This window comes from Palaemon carinicauda, chromosome 20, assembly GCF_036898095.1.
Source record: "Palaemon carinicauda isolate YSFRI2023 chromosome 20, ASM3689809v2, whole genome shotgun sequence".
NCBI classification, from domain to species: Eukaryota; Metazoa; Arthropoda; class Malacostraca; order Decapoda; family Palaemonidae; genus Palaemon; species Palaemon carinicauda.
The window spans coordinates 18,599,837-18,619,122 of NC_090744.1; the positions used below are offsets into that span (position 1 = coordinate 18,599,837).

At 38.6% G+C, this 19,286-nt stretch overlaps 1 protein-coding gene across 1 annotated transcript in view; it reads left to right on the forward strand.

Moving 5' to 3' along the window:
* The window catches only part of LOC137659678 (uncharacterized), an 80,833-nt gene extending 63,732 nt beyond the window's left edge, over positions 1-17,101 (forward strand). The window contains exons 15-18 of the mRNA XM_068394503.1: positions 7,694-7,963; positions 8,357-8,620; positions 13,147-13,323; positions 13,603-17,101. Of these exons, the coding sequence (XP_068250604.1) occupies positions 7,694-7,963; positions 8,357-8,620; positions 13,147-13,320 (708 nt within the window). The 3' untranslated portion in view covers positions 13,321-13,323; positions 13,603-17,101. The remainder of the gene's footprint in view (positions 1-7,693; positions 7,964-8,356; positions 8,621-13,146; positions 13,324-13,602) is intronic.
* Positions 17,102-19,286: the final 2,185 nt, after the last annotated feature.

The window sequence follows — 19,286 nt, forward strand, 5'->3', positions numbered from 1 at the left end:
TTCCTCCAACAAAGATCTACAGGACCTCCTTAGGTCTTTTGAGACCTCAAAGGAACGTCGGTTGTCCACTCCAGGCTGGAATCTAGACGTGGTCCTAAGGTTCCTAATTTCATCAGGATTTGAACCGTTCCAATCAGCCTCTTTTAAAGACCTCACATTAGAAACTCTTTTCCTCGTGTGCTTAGCAACAGGTAAAAGAGTAAGTGAGATCCACGCCTTCAGCAGGAACATAGGTTTCACATCTGAAACGGCTACATGTTCCTTGCGGCTCGGTTTTTTTTTTGGCTAAAACGAGCTTCCTTCCCGTCCTTGCCCTAAGTCGTTCGAGATCCCAAGCCTGTCCAACATGGTGGGGAACGAACTAGAGAGAGTACTTTGCCCTGTTAGAGCTCTTAAGTACTATCTAAGAAGGTCAAAACCATTACGAGGACAATCAGAAGCCTTATGGTGTGCTATCAAGAAGCCTTCTCTACCAATGTCTAAGAACTCAGTTTCTTACTACATCAGGCTTCTGATTAGAGAAGCAAATTCTCATCTGAAGGAAGAAGACCTTGCTTTGCTGAAGGTAAGGACACATGAAGTGAGAGCTGTGGCTACTTCAGTGGCCTTCAAACAGAACCGTTCTCTGCAGAGTGTTATGGATGCAACCTATTGGAGAAGCAAGTCAGTGTTCGCATCATTCTATCTCAAAGATGTCCAGTCTCTTTACGAGTACTGCTACACCCTGGGTCCATTCGTGGCAACGAATGCAGTAGTAGGCGAGGGCTCAGCCACTACATTCCCATAATTCCATAACTTTTTAACCTTTCTCTTGAATACTTTTTATGGGTTGTTCGGTCGGCTAAGAAGCCTTCCACATCCTTGTTGATTTGGCGGGTGGTCAATTCTTTCTTGAGAAGCGCCGAGGTTAAAGGTTGTGATGAGGTCCTTTAGTATGGGTTGCAGCCCTGTATACTTTAGCACCTTTGGGTTGATTCAGCCTCCAAGAGGAACGCTGCGCTCAGTAAGGAAGACGAACTTAAAAAAGAGACAGAGTAACGGTTCAATTCGACTTCCTTACCAGGTACTTTTTATTTCATTGTTATTTGAGATAACTGTTATATGAAATATGGGATACTTAGCTATCCTTTAATCTTGTACACTGGTTTTCACCCACCCCCCTGGGTGTGAATCAGCTACATGATTATCGGGTAAGTTTAATATTGAAAAATGTTATTTTCATTAGTAAAATAAATTTTTGAATATACTTACCCGATAATCATGATTTAATTGACCCTCCCTTCCTCCCCAGAGAGAACCAGTGGGACCGAGGAATAATTGAGGAGGTGTCAACAAGAAGTACTTGAGTACCTGGCCACAGGTGGCGCTGGTAAGTACACCCCCTTCTAGTATTGTGATAGCTGGCGTATCCCTCCATAGAATTCTGTCGGGCAACAGAGTTGACAGCTACATGATTATCGGGTAAGTATATTCAAAAATTTATTTTACTAATGAAAATAACATATTTATTTGTTGTTATAGCTTTTTTTTTTACACAGTATTGAGTAACTTAAAAGTGTATACAATAGTTTGATGGTGGGGTTGTATATAGTTCACAGTCTGGACACTTGAATTATGACACCGAATATTGGTAATTATTGATTACCCTGTTATAGGGCCAAAAGGTGAGCCTTAGGTGTTAGATAATTTTATTAGTTTAAGACTACATATCCTATCTCTTGCCTTTACTGATCCACTTCCATCAGAATTTAGGAATCAGTATTATAAACACCAGGGGAGTTTGATAAAAATAAATAGAATTCTAATACTTGTAATAGAATTCATTGTTTTTATACTCACCCGATGTTCATATACTGTACCCCCTCTTCCTCACTGACTAGTGATGGCAAAAGGATAGTGATTTAGTTTCAACTTTGAGACTGAAAAGACAAAGGCAGACTGCGGCTTACACAAACCGAGATTATTGGCATTAACCACGGCATTATCTCAATATTGTACTAGAGGACTAAGCCTATTTAAAGAAAAAAGGAAAATTTTTAGTTTTAAGGTGCTGTGTATAGTCGTCGTCGTCGGCGCCCACTCGTGTCCGAGTATTGGGTTCTGTCGTTAGCCATCAGCCTCCTATCTATGGGGTGGGTGCTTATGCCTGATGTGGCTGTTAAGTCCTAGTCTGTGGTGGAAGAGTCGCGGACAGTGTTCACAAGGGAGGGTAGGTGGTGGGCGGGGCTGTTCTAATCGCTCTCTCCTTCTTCTCCTCCTAGCCTCCTCATTTTGTCTCCTCCTCTCCTCGAAGTCCACGGTGCCATGGTGTACTGTACTCCTCCAGGTTTTCCTGTCCCTGGCTGTTTCTTCCCATGAGGAAGGATCGATGTCAGTTAGAGCCAGGGTGCGCTTTAGTTGATCTTTATAGCGCATTTTCGGGGCTCCTCGTGGTCTGGTGCCCTGGGTCAGTTCTCCGTAGAATATTTTCTTTGGGAGCCTAGATGGCTCCATCCTATGCACGTGTCCTATCCAGCGGAGGCGGTGGTGGATGATGGTGGCCTCCACTCTGGACAGCGAGGCACGTTCTAAGACTTCAATGTTGGTGGTGTGGCTCTCCCTGGGGATTTTCAAGATCTGCCTCAGTTTCATTTGTTGGAAGCGTTCTAGGTTTTTAAGATCGTTACTATATAGCGTCCATGTTTCACATGTATACAGGAGCGTGGAGAGGACTACTGCCCTGAACACCATTATTTTGGTGGTCATTGTCAGTGCGTGGTTGTTAAATACGCGGCGGTTGAGTCGGCCAAAGGTGGAGTGGGCTGCCCTGATCCTGTTCTCCACGTCCTTTTTGCTTGTGGGAGCTGATATTAGGATGCTCCCTAGGTAGGAGAACTGGTCCACCTGTTCTAACGGTTGGTCATTCACTGTGGTATTGAAGTTGGGGAGCATCAGTCCTGGTGGATGTTGGACGAGGGTCTTGGTTTTGTCTGAGTTGACTTGCATCCCAAAGCGTTCGTAGGCAGAGTTGTATGCATCAGCTAACGACTGCATGTCCTCTGCCGTCTGACCTGGGGTGGCATTGTCGTCAGCATACTGCAGATCTCGCACTGCACACAAGGTGGTCTTGGTTCTGGCGCGGAGTCTAGCGAGGTTGAAAGCGCCTCCATCCATGCGGAAACGTAGGTCGACTGAGGGTGTGTCTGGGGGAATCTCGTTGAGCATTGCTGCGGTGTATAGCGAGAAACAAGTCGGGGCCAGAACACAGCCCTGCTTCAGGCCGCCGTTGATGGGGAATGGGTCTGAAAGAGAGTTCTGGTGGCAGACTCTCCCAACCATTCCGTCATGGAGGGCACACACCAGCTTGACAAAATCGGGTGGGCAGCCATATCTTTTGAAGACAGCCCACATTGCAGGTCGAGGTACTTTGTCGAAGGCCTTTTTCAAATCCCAGAAGATGAACATTATGGGCTGTTGTTCGAAGCTCTTCTCTTGTAGTTGTCGCGCACAGAAGATCATGTCTATGGTCCCGCGGGAAGGTCGAAAGCCGCACTGGGACTCTAGCAAGACGTCTTCTGCGAGAATAAGGAGGCGGTCAAGGAGAATCCGAGCGAAAATCTTACTCGCGATGCTTAGTAGTGATATTCCCCGGTAGTTGTTACAGTTCTCCCTGTCTCCCTTCTTGAAGATGGTAGTGATGTTTGCATCGCGGAAGTCACTGGGGGGGGTCTTGGTCTCCCATATTTTCAGTATAAGGAGCATCAAACGGTTCCTCAAGCCGGGGCCACCGTGAGTGAGGAGCTCCAACGGGATGTTGTCTGGCCCTGGGGCTTTGCCGGGCTTCATGCGCTGCAGGGCCTTGTTGAAGTCATGGATGGAGGGTGGTAGTGCCATCCAGTGACGGACGGGATGCTGCGGGGTCATTCGCAGGAGATCGTCTGGGGTGTCTGCTTGGTCATTGAGGAGGTTCTCAAAGTGAGACCTCCACCTGGCCAGGATGCCCTCGCTGTCGGTGATGGTCGTGGCCCCATCCGCGTCCTTCAGGCTGCCCACTGATGACCGTGTGGGACCGAATATTTCTTTTGTTGCTGCATAGAAGCTGCGCAGGTCACGTTGGTCAGCGAAACTCTGTATTTCTGCAGCTTTTCTTTGCCACCAGGTGTTCTGGGCTTCACGGATACCTCTTTGGCAACCAGCTTCAGCCACCTTGTGAGCACATTTGTTAGCTGCTGTTGGTTGGTTTTCCAAAGTCAGGCGTGCTTGTCGTTTGGTTTCAATGAGAAGAGAGATGGTAGCATCATTCTCATCAAACCAATCCTGCCGTTTCTTGGTGGTGAAGCCTAGTGTTTCCTCTGCGGCACGGGCCATGGCGTTTCTGAGGGTGGTCCAGTGGTGCTCGACAGTGGCCTGACCCACAGGGTCTGCGAGGTATTGTTCGCAGGCCTCCTTGTAGTTCTGTGCCACCTGTGGGTTGCGGAGCTTACTACAATCAAAGCGTTGGTGTGGTACGCTGTCAGGTGCCCTTCTGGGTGGTCGTAGGGTCGTCACGGAGAGTCGGGAGATGAGGAGTCTGTGGTCCGTCCAGCAGTCGTCCGCTCCGGGCATGGATCGGGTGATGCGGACGTCTCCTCGGTCTCTGGCTCTGGTCAGGACGTAGTCCAGGGTGTGCCAGTGTTTAGACCGTGGGTGTCTCCATGTGGTCTTTTTTCGCTTTGGTAACTGGAAGATGGTGTTGGTTACCACAAGTTGGTGTTCTGCACACAGACCCAGTAGGAGTTGGCCATTGGCGTTGCAATTTCCAATGCCATGGCGGCCGATGATTCCCTCCCACAGGCGATGGTCTTTGCCTACTCGGGCATTAAAGTCGCCAAGCACAACGAGCTTGTCATTGGCGGGCACTGCCTGGATGGTGCGGTCGAGCTGGGTGTAGAAGGCAGCTTTGTTATCATCGGTTGAGGTCATAGTCGGGGCGCAGACAGAGATCAGGGTGAGATGTCTGTCCCGCGTGATGGGGATGCGGACAGTCATCAGGCGCTCACTGATGGCCTTGGGAGCGAGGTTGTGCTGCTGCACTAGCTGGGAACGGATGGCGAAGCCGACACCGTGGATGCGAGGCTCCTCTAGGGCCTTGCCTTTCCAGAAGATGGTGTAGCCTGTTCCAGCTTCCCTGATGTTGCCCTCTTCGGGTAGTCTGGTCTCGCTAAGAGCCGCCACATCAACATTGAAGCGGGCTAGCTCCTTGCAGACGAGGGCTGTACGTCGTTCCGGGCGGTTGGTGTTCGTCACGTCTTGAAGGGTGCGGATGTTCCACGCACCTAAGGTTAATATTTTTTTCTTGTTATTTCGACCGCATTACAGTGAACCCTCGTTTATCGCGGTAGATAGGTTCCAGTCGCGGCCGCGATAGGTGAAAATCCGCGAAGTAGTGACACCATATTTACCTATTTATTCAACATGTATATTCAGACTTTTAAAACCTTCCCTTGTACGTAGTTCTGTTAACAAACTACCCTTTAATGTACAGAACGCTTAATGCATGTACTACAGTACCCTAAACTAAAACAGGCACAAATATTAAAGGTGATTTTATATCATGCATTTCCTAAACACGCTAAAAAGCACGATAAAAAATGGCAACCAATGTTTTGTTTACATTTATCTCTGATCATAATGAAGAAACAAACTGGAGGTAGAGCTTTGCTTATTACCCAGACATATTTCCCATACTTTTCCCTTAGAACTACATCACATCTTCCTACTTTAGATATGTATATATATATATATATATATATATATATATATATATATATATATATGTACATATATATATATATATATATATATATATATATATATATATATATATATATATATATATATATATATATATATATATATGTGTGTGTGTGTGTGTATATATATATATATATATTTATATGTATACACATATACATACCTACATATATACATAAATACATGCATACATATAAATATATATATATATATTACTGTATATATATGGGTTATGGAAAAAATCCGCGAAGTGGTGAATCCGCGATGGTCGAACCGCGAAGTAGCGAGGGTTCACTGTAGTGGGATGTCCGCCAGCCGTGGTGAGCTGACCAGACGGGTTTGCCGTGTCCGATGTTTACCCCACCTTTTCTAGGGGCCTCCCCATGTGGGGTGGGCTGCGGTGTCCTCAATAGGCCAGCCCAGTCACGAGTCCAGCTGCCGAACTCTGGTGTCACGGCACCGTCACCAGAGAGCGACTGAATCTTAGACTCGCCGCCTGAGTGCAGTCGTGGGCTAAGGGCTTCCAGCTATCCAGGCCTGCCCCCTTCACCCACAGTGCTGTCGCCTCAGGACTTGCTGGTGGTGGTGATGATGATGATGGTGAGAAAGAGATGAAGAAGGGTGGAGGAAACGACAGAATGCCAGTAGCTAGGTATATTGTTTTGGGTGGTCGTGGCTTTGCAACGGCCACGCACACACACTTGGCCCACATCATTTTCACCGCGGCTCAAGACATATGAGACAGGCGGCTTCTCCGATGTTGGTTGCATCGGGCTGCCGGGTTCTTGTTATGTCAAGGCCCGCCTTGTTGCCTGCCCGACAGGCATTGCCCTCTTCCGCCGGTGCTGGGAAGCTCCGCCGTTGGGGTCTTGTTTGGTTTGATTTTGGAGTTTTCCTTCTCCTAGCCTTTGCCTATCTTAAAATAAAGGAGAAGGCCTATAAGGGTCCATTCTTGGTCTGGTCTCTCAGAACTGGCCTTAGCGGTATGGTTGAGCCTGCCAGGGTGGATAAACTACCCCTCCACCATTGCCCAGCCCATCATTGGGACACTCAAGCCCCTCTACTGCAGCAAAGTGCTGGACCTTCAGAGGGGTGTGTATAGTACGTCAATATAAAACCTGGCTTTGAGAGAGAAGTAATATGGACATCAAGGGAGTTTCATAAAAATCATAAATATTTGAGTGTATTGTGCAATTACAATTTATGTCGTAGTAGCAATATTTAACAGCATGTCTAAATTCATCTTAAATAGCTAGATTGAGGAAAATGGTAAAAATGTATATCAGGAATAAATAGGAATTATCTTGCAAATACTGCAATTTCTGCATGTAGAAATTTCCCATTTTATAGTCGCTGTGATGGAGTGTTTTTGGTAAAAAAAATTTCAGCTCTAGAATGAAATAAAACAGCCATAATATTCTTAGTTTTATTTTTAATATTCTTGTTTGATTTTGTTCAGTAAAACTCATGTTTGTATCACCAAAGGGACTTACAAATTTCCATTTTAACATAATATTTAATACAGCAGTTAATGTTTTTTTATTTACTTATATTAATTAAATACATCATACATCCATATACCAAGGCACTTTCCCCAATTTTAGGGGGTAGCTGACATGAAAACAAATGAAAGAAGGGGACCTTTCCTCTCTACTATTAATCAAATAGTTTTGCTAAATTTTTCATATAGTTTTCCTGAATTATTAGTTGCAATATCTGTAAATAACTGCATTTATTTATTAATTATTTCAATGTTATCTATGATTATTGTTACATAAATAATACCCTAACAGTTATCAATTTCATAGTAAAGTACCAAGAGATTTAACAGTACTTCATCTTTATCTAGAGTTGACCAGTCGTGAGACTGCAGGTCATAGGCCCTTAACAGTGTTAAACTGTATCTAATGAATCCTTACAGGGTTATTCTGCCATTCCTGTCGAACTAAACTTGAAACACTTGCGAAGAGTACGGGGCGACAATTACTGCGGAATCCGTGCAGCCATATACCAGATGCTATCCCTTGGCCTCCCGCTGCCGAGTGGCCACGCGACTCACACGCGCCTTGCTGCGGAATTAAAACAGGGATCAACGTGGTTACAAGACTGGACATTTGGTCATCGCCTTAATTTTTCAAAAGAGCAAATCCTCAATGGGTTTTGGGAATGCTTAGATGCCCTGGATAACATAGTAAGTGTCTTGCATTTTTGTTAGCAGGGTAGATAATAGTCTTACATATTCTGTTGATATACCATTTGATTTATGGTCATTATCTTATGTACCATTTGATATTTATAGTCATTATCCTATGTACTATTTGATATACAGTATAGTCATTTATCCTATGTACTATTTGATATATAGTCATTATCCTATATACCATTTGATATATACTGTACCCTATGTACCATTTGATATACAGTATAGTCATTATCCTATGTACTATTTGATAAATAGTCATTATCCTTTGTACCATTTGATTTACTGTATAGTCATTATACTTATATTTTGTCATGTTGAAAATAAGATCATGGCGCTATGAACTGTCTGTTGGTAAAGTTAAAATTTTACCTTTAATTGAAGGTTCTGAATCTCATGGGGGTTGAAAACCGTGAGTGTGTTGTCCTGTCCCGTCTCAACAGCGATCCCACGTTGGACATCAAATTGTGCGAGGCTGTTAAGCTCCATATGTTGGCTGCCGCGTTAGACTTGCACATTGGAAATAACAACGGCGATAACGTCCCCCTCTTTGCAATGATCATGTTTGCGCGTCACTCGTCGTTAACCCCAAGAGATCTTCTGAAAAATCATCTAAACCCAGTTGGAGATTCTGCGGGATTAGAACAGGTATGTTATGTATAAGTACCTCTTGTTAATGTTTATCAATGTGAATGTTTTTAGCTTTCAGAAGACTGACTGAAAATGAAAAAAGTATGATTACTAAGTAGAGATTAAGATAGATACTTTACTTTACTTTGTTATAGCACTGAATGGAATATATCTTCGAAGAGGACTGCTCAATTCTTTGTGTAGTCTCTAGAGCTCAGGTATTTCATTAAACTTGCTTCTATGAGGAATATTTTTACAACTAAGTCTTTTAACCCAGGCCTGTTTTATAGCTGCCATGTTATAGTTCTGTAAAATGTGCAGTGAGATCTTTATCAAGCAGTCTCTGCCTAGGCAGGTTTTTTGTGAAGCGCAAATTTAAATGTACAGTATATGCCTTTACTGCCCCACTATTGTGGATCCTTTGTAAGGAAAAATTCTCAACGAAGTTTCATACTGCGTTATTTTCTTAACCTATAAATTGTTTTGGCAATCTTAGCTAAATGAAATGAAAATGGAGTTTTAAGTATAACATAGATTATTTCTATACTTGCCTGAGGTTCAGGTTCGTATGGCTGAGTTTTACAAACACAATAGGATCCCAAAATTTATATGATTAGGGTGGGTATCTTCATATAGAAGGAATGACAAGGGTAGCTTATTTTTAGCCTCGGAGAAAGTGGTTTACCTATTAGTGGTCTCAGTCAGTTGTAGGATTGAGTCAAGAGGTTGCCTTACATGAGCAATTTTCTCAGCCAACAGAATTTTAGATTCTTTCACCTAAAATTGCATGAAGACTGTCCGGCATATTCTCTGAAAAAAACGGATTTTTTACTCTATATTATTTATCGTTGATTCAAAGAGGTAGCCTCCAATTTGTTTTGAGACAGTGGTATGTGTATTTTGATTGTTGTAAGTTCAAGAACGTTTTGGTGATTGGAACAAGTTTGGATAATGTTGTTAAGGTTAAGTATTTCTGGTTTAAGAGAGGATACCAGAGATTTAGAATATTTAGGGTTATATGTCGATGCAGAATACCATCTCAGCTTTCTTGGGATTTATCCTCTTCAGGTAATTTTGTGAATATATATAGTTTGTTTGCTATTGAGAAACCTTTAGTAGTCATATATTTGTTGGAATGTGAATGCAGTGGTGCATTATTTAAAAAATCCTCATTTTGATCCTGTAGAAGGACTTTTCTTTAATGATATACTGCTTAAATAATTGGTGGCCTTGCTTTGGCTAAGTTCATAGGTGAGCTGAAGACTCCCTTCAAGAATGTGGGTTTTGTTTCTTGCATAGCTTTCATGCTATAAATTTTTTCAGGGCCAAGAGTTACAATCCTCCCCCCACCCCCCCAAAAAAAAGATCAAATTATGGTAATAATATCAATTCTTGAAGTCTTTAATAGTCAATTAATTCAAAGTGTCATCTTAGTAATTGTGTATCAAAATTATATAAATTATTTTTTCAAAATTTATGTGGAGAATATATTGTACAGTACTAGAAACTTGAATTGATAGTGTTAAGATGATGGGATATCCATACCATCAGCGGAAAAGACGTAACACAGAACGAGGATGAAAATAATAACTGATATTGAATAAGAATGTATTTATGGAATTTTGGCTATATAACCATGTGCTAGGGCCTGTTGGAGCATTTATTATTCAAGTACAACTGGGAAAAGCTTGCAGTTATGCTATGAGGCAAAATTTAGAGAGGTTGAACACCAAGATAAAAAAAAGTCAGAATAGAGATAAAATAGAAGGATATGAAGGAAAGGAAATGCAGATATTGGGCAAGTGAACAGCAGGATCATCACTACTTTACAATTGTGACCAAATCAAGCCCTAGAGATCACTCAACGTGCCATTTCAGTCGGCTGGAGATTTCTTATAAATCTTACATGAGCATGATACATCAGGGACAGGGTGCTCAGTCTTCACTACTAATGAAATCAAGGCATGATCCGATGTCCCAACTGGAGAACCAATCTTGCAGTAGATTGCGCAAGGTGAACTGATAGCCCTACCCCTTAATAACTGCTATTGTATACTTTTGAAGTGACAATGATATACAAACTACTACTGCGATTACTAGTGATTGAAATAACTTATTCAGGTTTTTTTTTTTTTTTTTTTTTTTTTTTTTTTTTTTTTTTTTTTTTGCATTGAGGGTTGCCGGAAATTTCAAGTTCTTAACCCTTTTACCCCCAAAGGACGTACTGGTACGTTTCACAAAACACATCCCTTTACCCCCATGGACGTACCGGTACGTCCTTGCAAATTGCTATTTACAATATTTTTTTGATAATTTTTTGAGAAATTTCAGGCATTTTCCAAGAGAATGAGACCAACCTGACCTCTCTATGACATAAATTAAGGCTGTTAGAGCAATTTGCAAAATATATACTGTACTGCAAAATGTGCTTGAATAAAAAATAACCCCTGGGGGTTAAGGGTTGGAAAGTTCCAAATAACCTGGGGGTAAAAGGGTTAAAATATATTGTCTAAAACAGGGGTGTGTGGGTTGTGGCATCCTAGCAGTACTAACCAAACTTGGCTGAGTCCCTCGTCAGGCAAAGAGGAACGATTAGAAAAAAAAATACCCTTTTGTATCTTTTTTTTTGTCGGCTTCCTCACAAAATTGGGGGAAGAGCCATGGTAGATAGAAATATTGATTGCTATTACTTCTTTACTAAGATTTGATATTGAAGTTATTTTTGCTATTTGTTTTAGTAGGAAAAAACAAAATTTTATGTAATATTTTTGTTATTGATGTTACCATATTGGGAGACATGTTAAAAAGAATTTAACACCATTGCATATTCAATTTTTTTGCAGTTTAAAATTGTCTTGATTGCTTAATAATATTTTGCCTGTTATATGTTGAGTCAATTTGAATAAACCAGCTTCCCAAATAATACAAATAATATATATTAGTCTTGTTTTACTAACAAGCAGTACTCTTAATTAATACATTAACTTGAACTGTTGAATGAATTCATGTGAACAATAATGAAGTGTCAGTGATTCTGTTTACAGTTACCGTCCATTTTGTCTAACTCCTTGTCTGTTATATATATTTATCCCATTAACTGTGGATATTAATGTCTTCCCTATTTCATGCTGCCTTCCCTCACTTCAGGACCAACACAAGGTGTGTAGTAAATTTGCACCACACTATGCATGATGTGCATGTCATAGCAATCTGTACCGCACGTGTATCACTCACGCTCATACACTGTAAAGGTATTTCTCTTTTTTTTATACAATGTCATTATAGCTGTCCCCTCAAACTGATAACCTGTTTATGCCTGTATCTTCTTTTATCGATCTGTTTGAATTTTTGTAACCTTTCACTGAAACTGATTTTATACAACCTCGCTGTCTGTTGCAATAAAAGTTGGTTGCATTCACGAGTCTCTCACTTACAACCTAATGGCTCACTGGCACATTGGTGAGTTACTCTGGGGTCACCAATGTGCAGGCGAGCTGTTAGGTTGTAACTGAGAGATTTATGAATGCTACTAAATTTATTGCAATAGACAGCGAGCTTTGATAACAACAGTTTTGGTGAAAGAAGGTCATAAAAATTCAAACAGATTGAAACAAGCAGATACAGGCATATAAAGGTTACCAGTGCGAGGGGAGAGCGATAACAACATTATAAAAAAAAAAAATAATACCGTCACACTATACAAGCATGTGTGATACACTTGCGGTACACTTGGTCATTGCTTGTCAAGATTACATTCGAATTTAGAATGGAATCGTACTAAATTTTTGCTAATCTTTTCAGTATATCTCACAGCATTTCTTTCTTTTATATATTTTGTCTGGCTGCTTAAATCCTATATGAATCATGTATATACAATACTCTACTGGACTTTCATATTGCTGTAATTAAGTTAGTTTTATTTATTTTATTAATCTATTCATGCATAAAACATTTTTCTTACTATTAGCACTATTGATAGCAATATACAGTACTACCTTGATTTGTTTGTCTTATCACTTCAATCTAAATATTTTTTAGCAGTTTATTTATTCATGATCATTGATATTTATTTCCTAATGTCTGATTTAGAATGCATAGAAGAGCACTATCTTCTTGTGCATGAAATAGAGTTGCGTAATACAGTACAGTATCTTAACCCTCTTACCCCCAAAGGACGTACTGGTACGTTTCACAAAACTCATCTCTTTACCCCCATGGACGTTCCGGTATGTCCTTGCAAAAAACTGCTATTTACATTATTTTTGCATATTTTTGATAATTTTTTGAGAAACTTCAGGCATTTTCCAAGAGAATGAAACCAACCTGACCTCTCTATGATGAAAATTAAGGCTGTTAGAGCAATTTAAAAAAAATATACTGCAAAATGTGCTTAAAAAAATAACCCCTGGGGGTAAAAGGGTTAATACATAAGTACAGGTTAAATTGGATAATGCAGATTGAGGAGAACTGTATGCTGAAAATTATCTTGTTCTTTCATCTCATTGACAAAATGTGTCTGTTAACTCTTAAAACTGTGGTTACAGATTGAGATGTTCTTAATGGGACATACTTTGGGAGTAACGCTGCAAGTGGTGCGCCCGGCGAGTTACGGCAAGGATGACTTTATATGCTACTATCCAGATGCCAACATTGGTGTCTGGCCAGAAGTGACTCTCGTGGCCGAAGACGATCGACACTACAATGTTCTCGTCAAGTGAGAGGTGAGAAATTGTGTACGGTAGTAAGTCACGTTTCCGAAGGGAAAAAGGAGCTAAGGGCTTCTTTGGCGACAGATTGGGCGTGCTTTCTCATGCCGATAAATCTCTTAAACTCCTACTTCTTCTTTGCGAATTCCGCCCTGATAATATGATTTTCGAGTGAGTTCAAATAACACAGATGGGAGAACATTTTATTTCCATCATACATAAGAAAATATTTTGCATGGTATATTTTTTTTAATTTTTTCTGATTATTATAAAAACTTTATTTCTTGATTTCAGGAAAGAAATTCAAAGATTCTGTGAAGGGAAACACCATTCAGTGGTGCTGAAAAAAATGTTATCATTGACGCTTTCGAGAATTGCATTGGCAAACGGTGCTGCAAGTACGTATCCTAAAGAAGACAGATCTCAAATTCTACGTACTCTTGCAAAGGCAACTGGGCAGAAAACCAATGTTAAGAAGAATAACAGAGGAAAGAAATTTTAATGTGTTGAAAATCTAATTTACACTTTATTTGATTTTTTTTTATCAGAGCTTAATTTTATGTAATGGAATTAACCATTTGGTTTTATTAGTTTATATTTCACACTTAACATCTTTGAGTTGGATTCTCAAAAGAATTTATATATTCTGTTGCCTTTTTTTATTCGTTGGTCTAGTTTTTAAACATATAGTACTGATTTTTCATCAATACAGTACTGTACATCATTATGAAATGAGTAAATATCTGTTTTAATACAATCAAAATACAAGATTACTGTATTGTAATGATAAATTCAACAATTTCCTTGTAGCTCTGAGGACAAATTAATAGTAAGCGGGAATGGAAGTGATATCCGTTTCGAATTATAGTGGCGTATGTTGGATCTGAATTCCACTCAAAAAGAGGAATGCCGTATATCGCGTGTGATTCATGGGTGCATGTAGGATATGATGTATATAGTGTTTTTGTTAGCATATCTCAGTTTGTTTAGAAATCGTGTAAATATATATATTGTATATAACCATTATCTGTTGAATAATTGAATATGTAAAGATAGAAATAATCTAAATAGTCTTGGTTTCGTCAAATTTGATTTGCTTGTAATATATGCTGTGTATCACCAAACAAAGAGCAAAGGTATTGATTTTCATAATTATAAGCAATAACCTTATTTTAGACGTTTATATAGATGATTCCAGCTGGACAAAATAATAATAATGACAACACAAACTGCCATCTAGCAGTATCGCAACGGACTCGCCTTTTGATTCTCATCGTTTGACGTATGCCTGTGTCTCACATCTCTGGGATTCTTTTAAATAACAGTTTGGTTATTTGCAGCATCAGGTGTACGATACTAATGTACATAAGAAAGAATTACTGGAAATAAAGGGGGAACTAATTGTGTATCAAGCTTCCGGTGCTCAAATGATGGAAATTGTTTCATAGAACTTTTTCAAAGCATGTAGACCCAGATGCTTCAAGTCTGGATTTTGGGTTATGATGCGTGGGCAGTACAATATGGTGGTTAAAACAATAATCGGTTGTCTTCCATATGTTTAAAGCATCTATTGTGTCTCAAGTCTTACTGTGTTCGTAATTATGCACTCTTCCATTTCTTGTTTTATTCGTTAAAACTTCTTTCACAATACTAGCGTTATCTTCTGCCGACTTTGGTTGCTGATTTAGTATTGTATTGTTATTCACGTATCAAACTTGAGTTTACATGCTTAATGGTATTGGAACATAGAAACGGAGAATTTCAACTAAATGGAGATCTGTGTCAGATTTAGGAGTGCCAGTTACTTTCGTATTTTTAAACCTGATTCTAATATTAATTTGCAGACCAAAGAAATAGTGATAGTGTGAATGATTTTATTTTTTATTCTAGATTGCGCAGTTATAATACATTTGAACAATTGTGAACCTAACAAAGGAACAACATCAGAACAGCAAATGTCACTTTTTTGTAGCTTAAGGAATTCTGTTAACTGATTTAAGCAGTACATTTGAGTCATGGCATTCCTATTTCTACACACGATACCCCATTGAGTGCCAGGTCATCAAAATATTTTCAGACACTAAACTAAAGAAGTTTTCTCTTTTTATCCATAAGCAAATTAAATTTACTTAACATCTGATTATAAGACTATATACAGTATATATCAAAAGGAAGATTGTTTCTACTGTACTGTTCCAAGATACAAACATAGCTAATTGATGTAGCAGGTACAGTGAGTATAGAAGTACAGGTGTTACAGGTAAACTATTTGCTGTTAAGATACCTCAAGTATTAAATATATGTGAAGTACTATGATGTTGAACTTGTATCAATACACTTAAACTGGAGATGCAAGTTACCTTGAGGAAGGGGCATATCCAATGATATGGGAATCACTCAAAACCAACCTGTATTTTACCCTCCCTTTAATTTTAGTTTTTGACTTGTAAATTCGTAATACGTTTACATTTCATAGTTATGTAGAGAATCAAACACAGCAGCCCTAATCTTTGTTACCGTGAGGCATGTAGCAGTTTTGTATTCATGCACAAAACACAGTCTAAGTTGAGGCTTCTTGCCATACAAAGTTTCGCTTTGTATTTTGGTTTAAGATGCACGGTTAAGCGCCACTTTTTACTACTGCACTAAATTAGTTCATTGGATATTTTTGGGCTGGAGTGCTGGCTTTCCTTATTTTTATTTACTTTATTTATTTTACTTTTTTATTTGTATTACTGTACTTGGAAAGCTCAGTCTCACTTCATGCCTTAATTTTTTTTGTTTTGTCATTTGCTAAACTATCTCCCAATGTTAAGCGTTTTCACTACACTTTTTATATAAGCACAAATTACGCTTATCGAATCGTATATGCAACGCGGCATGTTCTGTAACTGTGCAAAGAAATAGGGGAAAGATGGCCTGGCACTGTAGTACATTGCTTCAAACTCCACTCGTGGTTATTAGCGTGTTGCTGGAAATTTTCGAATGAGGAGTTGCTTATATTCTACAATGAGTTTTTACTTTATTATCGTCATGAAATTGCCCAGCGTTATTTGATGTTCAAAATATTTTTCAACTTCATACAGTTTGTAATTGTTCCTTGTATTTTTGTACTACAGTTTATATGATGTACAAGTGCACCTTTGATATGATGAGTTCATGTTTTTTGTTTCCACGGAGTATCGGACCATTAATCACGCCGTTAAGCTTTACGATGCATTGCTGGCATGAGAGCAGTTTCAACCAGTGCAATGAAAATGCTGTTGATGACTGACTGCTTTTCAAATCAAAATTTACTCTCCATTTGTTAATGTTTGATTTTATGAAAAATGTGTAGTTTTATTTATTCATTCCAAAAACATTTTGTAATGTTTAACAAAAAGTAGAGTAAGATTACAAAAAACATTAAAACATCATGTTAGGAGGGTACTTGCATATATTTTTTTCCAATGATCCAAGTTCCATCTTGTTACAGATGAGCTAATAGGCTGTTAAGAGCAAAACTTTAAAGATATGCATTTATACAAATATTATGGAAATATTACGAGACATTTTTCATCGAGGTTTGCCTATGCTGGAATTCAATGTGATTATAGAGTACATCAAAATGCATTTTACGGATGATTCTTATTTTCCTAAGAGTTTATATCTTCTGAAATTGATGGTGTAAACTGACTGTTGTTCTTCTTTAGGTTCATTTTCTGTGTTACAATGCAGCTGTGTCAGGTCTAAGTTAGGTTACGGCTCTGTAACGGGTTTTGCAGGAGTAGAACAAAGTGAGTTTATTTTCCAATTGAGGAGTTTCATTACCCTTTATATTATTATTATTATTATTACTAGCCAAGCTACAACTCTAGTTGGGAAAGCAAGATGGTATAAGCCCAAGGGCTCCAACTGGGAAAAATAGCCCAGTGAGGAGAGGAAATAATGAAATAAATAAATGTGAACAAATTAACAATAAATCATTCTACAAACAGTAACAACGTCAAAACAGATATGTCATATATAAACTATAAAAAGACTCATGTCAGCCTGTTCAACATAAAAACATTTGCTGCAACTTTGAACTTTTGAAGTTCTACTGATTCAACTACACGATTAGGAAGATCATTCCACAACTTAGTCGCAGCGGGAATAAAACTTCTAGAATACTGTGTAGTATTGAGCCTCATGATGGAGAAGGTCTATATCAATGTGCTTGCAGTATTGCACATGTCTAATGTACCATCCATTACGTAGTGTGGGTATGTAGTCTTGCCATCTCCATCCTAGGGCTTAATACTACAAAGTACCGAAGGTCCTCAACATTGCAAACTTAATTGGTTCCAAGATTCTGTTTGTAAGTTAAATTCTGTTAACCCTGGATAGGTACGGTCCTCGGACACCCCTTTAAGGGTATACTCGGACGCGAACGACCCCGACGCCAAAAAAATTCTTGAAAAATCAGTTTTTGCAGTAACCTCCTTTTTTCTTTTGCCAAAAAAAACTTCAATGAATGCTTAAAACAACTGTAAAGATAAATACTACTCATCTGCAGAAAAACTATTTATTATAAATATTTTAAAAAATTAAGTAGAAAAAAAAAAGACCTGACATAAAAATTCATAAAAAAAAAGTTTATACATATATACACAAATCCTTTTAGGAATTGATTCTTGAATGTTTAAGACACATCTTGATGTATTTTGGATGAATTCAGACCCATGGAGGTGAAGATCTGAAATGAGAAAAAAAGGGTAACTTTTTTTGGCCAAATAAATTTGTCCAAATTTCATGAATTTTTTTGGGTACCCAAATGAAATAGGAAGTGGCTAATTTTTTTAGGGAATAAACATATGTTATCCTAAAATAGAAATATGTAAAAAAATCTTCATTATTTTGTAAATTACATTTATATCAGGGGCCATATCTAAAGGTAATTTTTTGAGTACTTGGAAATTTCGTAAAAAAATACATATATTTAATATATAATATGATATTTATGCAGGTAAAAATATACCAAAATATCACAAATTCTATAGGGAACAAGAATATATATAGATAGGGCAGCTTACGCTTCGGATATGTCCACAAAATGGCCGCCAACCACACTGACTCAGACTCCCTAATCTGCCACTTGAAATGTAGGAAGGGTATGTCAATTTCAAGGTGTTATTTACTAATCTAATTATTATTGGATATGCATAAAAATTGTATGGTGGGTTGCTGGATAATTGTCGATTATTTTACGACTATAAAATTAAAATTCTGACCCAAAAAATTTTTTTTGAAGGGAAATAAAATCGAAAAAAAAAATGTAAAACAATATTTTAGCTAAAAAAATTTGATGATATTCAATCAAAAAAAAAGTAAACAAAATTTTCCGACAAATAAACATCTAGAGGAATCATTACTCTGTGATAGTTCCTTAGTACGTAGTAATTTTGAAAGAATTGGGAAAAAACGAAAAAATGGCAATCACCGGAAAATCGAACACATACCTATATATACGCCATATCTGGCTAAAAAAAAGATAGGCATGGGTAGCCAGATCATCTAGAAACACTTTCCAACACTATAAAAATATAAGTTTTGCGACACTACTTGCCAATTCCTTACGGTAACATGACTAAGCAAAAAAATGCAAAACAAATAAAAAGGGGCACTCGTGGAAAAATGGCCATTCTAATATACGGCATTTCAGAAAAAAAAAATTTCAGCCACGTGCTAGGCAAACCATCAAGGCATATTTTCCGACAAATAAACATATAAATGAAATATTACTCTGTGATAGTTCCTTAGTACGTAGTAATTTTGAAAGAAATGGGAAAAAACGAAAAAATGGCAATCACAGGAAAATCGAACACATACTTATATATACGCCATATCTGGCTAAAAAAAAAATAGGCATGGGTAGCCAGATCATCTAGAAACACTTTCCAACACTATAAAAATATAAGTTTTGCGACACTACTTGCCAATTCCTTACGGTAACATGA